The 6,890-nt window shown below is 43.2% G+C and overlaps 1 protein-coding gene across 1 annotated transcript in view; it reads left to right on the top strand.

Moving 5' to 3' along the window:
- TMC5 (transmembrane channel-like 5) overlaps positions 1 to 6,890 on the top strand; it is a 74,607-nt gene that overhangs the window by 12,004 nt on the left and 55,713 nt on the right. Inside the window, 1 exon segment of the mRNA XM_006892713.1 lies at positions 5,849 to 5,951. Within this exon segment, the coding sequence (XP_006892775.1) occupies positions 5,849 to 5,951 (103 nt within the window).

The following is a 6,890-nucleotide window of genomic DNA, read 5'->3' as shown; positions in this document are numbered from 1 at the left end:
GTATTCTCTTAGCTACTTCCTGCTGAAAAGGGACGCTTGTTAGCTATCTCAATCTCTTCACCAGGATATGAGGGAGGCTTAATACAAGCTGAAGGTCACCTTGAGGCACTAAGCATTCCTGAAGAGTCAACATTGTTCTTTGTATTAACTGAATCCCTCCCTCCTGAGATAAGCATAAAGAGGAACTTGGCCTTATCTGCAAATGACTTCCCCATGATCCCCTGTTTTTTCTTTTGTACTTCCTTATGATTTTACCATACTTACCTTCCTTATGATTATCAATAAATACCCAGAGAGGCATGGCTTGAGGCCTTCAGTCAGGAGAACTGCTGGACTCCTGTTTTTCACGCTCTCTGTTCTATATCCTTCCTGATAGTCTGTCTCATTATTTATAATTATAAAAACACTTTACCCTCGGTCTGCAACAATATCTGTTTGTCCTTTTGGCAGTCCATGGTATATTCAGTACTCTTCTCCATCACCATGACTCAGAGGCATCAAGTCTTCTACTGTCATCCTTATTCATTATCCAGCTCTCAGATGCATAGCAAGAGACTGGAGTCAGGCACACTTCAAACTTACATCACTGGGAGAGTGACAGTTACGTTCTAGCCAGTTAATGAGAGTGTGACAGGAGAGGAGGGTTAATTCACGTGAGCATCTGTTTCTCTAACTATTAAATAAACAGCTTGGCCTAGGTGATTCATAAATGGGGCCTATTGGGTAGAAATTTGGCTCAGGTGAAGGATACAGATAGGACAGTGACTTCAGCAATAAAGTGATTTCTTTTTCTCTGATAACAAGAAGAGAGAGAGAACAGCGTTTGTTTAGCAACTCTAACCATGATACCCTCAAAGCTGAGGCTCCTTTTGGTTTTGTCCTTCACCACCCTTAACACATAAATGTTTGTCCTCATGCTTCCAGGATAGTTGCTTCCTGGAAAGAAGGAGGAGGAATGATGGAGGGCAAAAGGTGAAAGCAGGTTAAATTTTAAGGATGTGCTCTTTGCCAGTTTAGAAGGTGATCTGGCACTTTCTCAACAAGTTGGAAATAGAAATACCATCTGACCCAGCACTTCCACTACTAGGAATATACCCTGAAGAAACCAGAGCTACAACTCAAAACAGATGCATGTATACCTATGTTTATTGCTGTATTATTCACAATAGCAAAGATATACATGCACTCCAAGTGCCCATCAACAAACAAATGGCTAGAAAAATTATGGTACATTCACACATGATGGAATATTATACAGAAGTGAAAAACTATGAACTCATAAAACATTAAGCAACATGGGTAAGCCTTGAAGACATTATGCTGAGTTAAATATCTCAGTTACAAAAGGACAAGTACTGCATAGCACGGCAGTTATGAAATAGGACAGACATGAGGAGTTGGGGGAAGGTAGGAAAAGAGTGGATAGATAATGAATAGTGCCTTGTAACAGGTGAGAGGAAGAACAGTCCCAAAAGAATATATGATTAGGCGTTATATGTATGACAACAATCTGGAACAAGAGGTGAATTGCAAAGTGACTGGGGAAAGAGGAGGAAGGGAAATGTACAACAATAAATGAATGAAAACCTAAACATTCCGTAAACTTTCATTAAAACAATTAAAAAAAAAAAAGAAGAGATGTGCCTTTAGAAAGAATATTCATGGAAGCCGAATGTCTCATTGGCCAGAAATGGATCCCACATGCACTCATAGCCACAGAGAGAGCTGGGAGAATTTTAACAAAGCACTGGATATGAGACTTCATGCTGGTAGTTGGAAAGGGAGAATGAATAGGAAGAAGGCAAATACAGTGCCCACCACCCAAAGTGGTCCCTACTACTGACCTAAAGGCCTGTTGGTGAGACCCCATCCAGTGTTGGCAAAGTATGTTAGATGGCACTTCAGAATCCTTGTCTCCAAGCAACAGCCTTGTTTCACCCTCTCCAGGACCATGTAGTCCATGGTATATTCAATACTCTTCTCCAGCACCATCACTCAAAGGCATAAATTCTTCTTCTGTCATCCCTAGTCATTGCCCAGCTTTCTGATGCAAAGCAAGTAATCGCGAAGATCATGGCCAAGATCAGGCGCACCTTAGTCTCCAGACTGACATCATTGCTCTTCAGTACTCTGGAGAGGTTCATGGGCATAAGAAAGTATATATTGTAGGCCAATGGTTATAGATGAAAAACAAAATATCTTCCTTGCTTTGGAATCATTTAGAAGAAGCTCTGCCTTCTGTTTCTAGAATCCTGTCATCTTGAATGAAAGATTCTGTTTCCAGTTTCCTGCCTGGTTACCAAGACAGAGCTTTTTACAGGAAAACACTGGCCCTGCCACAGAGACCCTGCTGCCAATGTGGGGAGTTAGGTTGTGGTTTGTGTGGGATCAGCTTTGACAGTTTCCTCCTGGCACTCTAGAAAGTGTGATGGTGCATCCTTCAGTGATTGCCTGTCACTGTCCCTCCAAACCGCTCACAATGCCAGCATGACCCCTGCATGAAGTCTTTGGGAGCCCACCCCTGTGGAGAACCAGGCTTGGAGACGGACAGCAGGAGATGTTTGAGAACCAAGGAAATAATGACATCGTCGTAGAGGTTGAGAATGTTCCATCTGAGGTTCAAGGCCAGCCATCCCCAAATGAGATGCTTCGAGACAAACTGCCAGTAAACTCAAGCTACACCATGGCCCCGTCAGCTTCTGACATCGACATGACCAACCCTCAGGTTGTCATCAAACAGAGACATAAACAGAGCAAGCAATTGTCACAGTACTCAACAGCCCTGAGTGACTCCAATTCTCAGACCATTCATATCCCTGAATTCTCGGAAGCCCCAACTCCTTATCCTTCTCTTGAAAGCATCCAAGGTAGTAAAACTCTGGGGAGGAGACATTAGAAGGGGATAGAGAAGGCTTCCAAGTTGTCCTCAGGTCTTCTTTAGTCCAAGATGTCTAGTAGTTGAAAGTTTGGTCATCTAAGTGGAGACCAGAGAGAGGAGGGCCACTTGAGAAACCCCTACCAAGGCGACCTCACCTTCATTAAACTCATTTCAGGTGCCTGGTCCTCTGGCAAGCACTTCCCTTCATAACCCTGAATTTAGTTTTAGTTACTCTTCAACACCGCGGGAGAAAAAGAAGCAATCACCTCCCATATGATTTGCTGTTGTTGTTGTGTGCCTTTGAGAGTGACTCCATGTACATCCACTCTGAACACTTTTCTATTCTGAGCCAGTCTCATTGACTCTGACACACCTAATCCCATTGCCACAGTTACTGTGTCAATCTGTGTCAATCCATCTCATCCAAGATCTTCCTCTCCTGCATTGTCTCTCCATCCTTCCAAGCGTGATGTCCTTCTCTAAAGACTGGTCCCTCCTCTCCATGTACCCAAAGTTATGTGAGACAGAGATTCAAAATCCTAGCCTCCAAGGAGAAATTTGATTTCACTCTCTCCCAGACAGACTTATTTGTCCTCCTGGCCATCCATGGGATGTTCAGTATTCTTCTCCAGCACCACAACTCAAAGGCAACAGTCTTCTTCTGTCATCCTTAGTCTTCGTCCAGCTCTCTGTTGCATAGCATGTGATTGTAAAGGTCCTGGCCTGGATCAGGCGCACCTTAGTGTTTAGGCTGACATCATTGCTCCTCAGCACTCTGAAGAGGTTCCTGACAGACTTCCCCAGTGCAATTTGTCTTTTGATTTCCCAGTGTTATTTCCTGTGTGATTTACTACCTCTGAAAATCCACTGCGGGGTCAGCTCTGGGTTGATTTCAACTCGAGGGTGCCAACAACAACAGCAACCCACCACACATCTGTGAGGCAGGGTCTCTTGTCATTCTCCTTTGCTTGATAAGGAAATTAAGGATGTGATCTAATTTGGGGTCACACAGCTGGTACCCAGTAGATCTGATTGCCAAGTCTTCATCTTCAACAACCTACTGTCCTACTTTGGTCTAATGCCTCCCTAACTTGGTTTTAGGCAAGATGTTGTTGTCAGGTGCCACTGAGTTGAGTATGACTGATAGTGACCCCATGAACAAAAGATCTGAACCCTGTTCTGTCCTGTGCCATCCTCACACTTCCTGACACACAAGAGCCCACTGCAGCAGTCACCGTGTCAATCCACCTAGTTGAGTGTCTTCCTCTCCTTCTCTGACCCTCCACCCTTCCCAATATCATGTCCCTCTCCAAGGAATAGCACCTCCTAGCAATATGTCCAAAGTATGTGAGGTGAAGCCTCATCATTCCTGCTTCCAAAGAGCTCTCTGTCTGCACCCTCCCCAAGACATATCTGTTTGTTGCCACTTTTATTGAAGTGTCCATCACAGAGTCAGGTCTGAGGCTTTCCTGTCTCTGCTCCTGAGACCAAAAGCTGACACTTTTGTTTCCATAATGCTAGGCGTGTTGAGTGGTACAGTTGACAGTTGAGTACTTCGCTACTAACTCAAAGTTTGTGGCACTTTCAACATCCAGTGATGCCAGGCCTGTCCATCTACTTCTGAAAGACCACAGCCTTGAAAACTTTGCAGAAAAGTTGTGCCCTGCCCACATGTAATTGTCATGGGTTACCCCATAATACTTGGGGCATAAAGTACATGCCATTCCTAGAGTTTCAGGAAGAACACCAACTCGCTCACACAAAGCATTGGGTGACCTTAGCTTTTTGTGTATATTACAGTTCTTTTTTCTGTAGGTTTTCTGAGTAGTGTCCCTGTGTGATTCTGTCTCTGGGCTTTCCCCTGCCTTTCTCCTTCCTCTCCTTTCAATTCATTCTTCCCCTTCCTCAGTCACTGTCAGGAGAGACACCAGTTCCTTCTCTTCACCTAAGTAAATTGGCAGCCACTTGGGGTGTTCTCTCCCTCAACTACAGACTTGGAGCTCTCCTGTGAAGTGACACAGAGGACCCAGTTAGCGCCACCTTTAACACGTGAGCTGGACCAGACAGGCTTTACTTCTTCCTTTATGTGTCCACTGAGGACACCATAATTTGGAATAGAAGAAGGATTTCTCTTATATTATGATTTCTTTTTGAGAGGGAAGAAATTTTCCCCGAGGAACACCTCAGCAGACCACTCCCCACAGAACTTGGCTAACATTGTGTGACATGGCCACGTCTACTGGGTCATAAACAACGGAGGTGGGAGGGGATATGTAGACAGAGCCACCATGATTGGTTCAGACTCACAGGGCCCACCTCCACAGAAGAGCCATTGGTGGGAAGGGGCTCTTTCCTAAGTTCTCAGGGTGTAATGCTTAGTTTGCAGTTGCTAACCTGGAGGTGGTTGGTTCTAATCCACAGGAAAAGGATAGTCTAAGCATTGGAAATTGATGCGATGCCAATTGGGGTTTTGTGTTTGTTTATTAGGAAGGAGAGGATGACTTTGGGGTGGGTGACCATGATGTCTGTGGCGCTGACCTAAAATATGAAAATAACTTAGGAGGAGGGCATTTTTCGGAAAGCATGTGACAATGCCAGGGGGCAGAAGAGGGAGCTGAGAGATATCAAAATGAAAGAGGCAAAGCAGGCTCATGAATGTCACTGGGGGAGGGGGAGAAAACCCCCCAAAAAAGTAAATGGAAGGGATTAGGGAAAGCCAGAAATCAAAAAACAAGAGAATCAAAACTAAAACATAGATTTAGAATCGTGAATAAACATTGTTATTAATTTAGACCTTGGTGGTTAACGAAGACACTATCATCTTGTTTGTATTTATGATCTTTAAAATCCCAGATTGCATGCCGTCTTTTCTCTTGTATGCTCGTTTAAAAACACGCTACATAATGTAAAGTTATTCGGTTTAGAAAAAATATAACTGACCAGCGCCATTTGTTTTGTTTCCATCCACAGGACAAAAGCTCATTGCATCTCTGATACCCTTGACTCCAAGAGACAGGAATAAAGTCATCAGGAACCAACCGAGAACCATGGAAGAGAAAAGGAACCTCAGGTAGTGGCCAGATCTCCCGCGGACCTCCATCATCTCCTACATCCCCTCCCCCCCATCAATTACATTCTTTTATTTATAATACAGTTTTCACATCAGTCCTGGTATTGGGGGTACAAGTGAAACAAGTTCATTTTCCCCCAGATGCTTCTTCACACTGTATATTGTGTAGAAGTTAACTTATTAAAAAACGGACTGATAATTGAAAGGTCAAAAGAAAAAGTGTTTATGTTTTTTAAAAAAATCTGAATGGGGGAGCTCTGGTGGCCTAGTGGCAAGAAGCTGCACTGCAATCCCAGAGGTGCACGGTTCGAATCCACCAGATGCTCTTTCGGAGAAGGAGGCGCAATATCCTCCTGTACCAGTCAGATCTGATTTGACGGTACACGCACACAAAATAATAATTTAAAAAAATCTGAATGAATCAGGTATTCTTTATTCATCCTCTAATAATATAAAAATACTTCTACAACTTACGTTTCTGAAGTATACAATATGGATTCTATTTAAATTTGTTTTTAATATCAGATGTCTGAACTTTCCCGTTTATAATACAACCTAGTTATTATTTTAAAGTCTGGCTCATGTATAATAACAAAGACATGATATTGGCTGTTGCACTCTTACCCCAATCTAGCCTATAACTCTAAGATTAGCATAAGCCTTCCAAGTGAGGCTCTATGCAAAATAGGAAGAATTAAGGAAAAATAGCTCTCTCTTTACTTTTGTCCTATTTCAAGAAGATGCCTAAATGTGGGAGGAGAAGGGACAAAGCTTCCTTAACACAAGAATTGCAAATAAGCAACCACTGTGGAAGGTGGTGTGGCACTTTCTCAAAAAGTTGCAAATAGAGATACCATTCGACCCAGCAATTCCACTACTGGGAATATACCCCAAAGAGACCATAACTGACATCCAAGCAGATATATGCATACCCATGTTTAT

Source organism: Elephantulus edwardii, unplaced genomic scaffold (assembly GCF_000299155.1).
Source record: "Elephantulus edwardii isolate Elephantulus edwardi_28Jun2011 unplaced genomic scaffold, EleEdw1.0 scaffold00117, whole genome shotgun sequence".
Taxonomy (NCBI): domain Eukaryota; kingdom Metazoa; phylum Chordata; class Mammalia; order Macroscelidea; family Macroscelididae; genus Elephantulus; species Elephantulus edwardii.
Note: the sequence above shows the minus strand (reverse complement) of the source record. Positions and strands in the feature narration are given on the sequence as shown.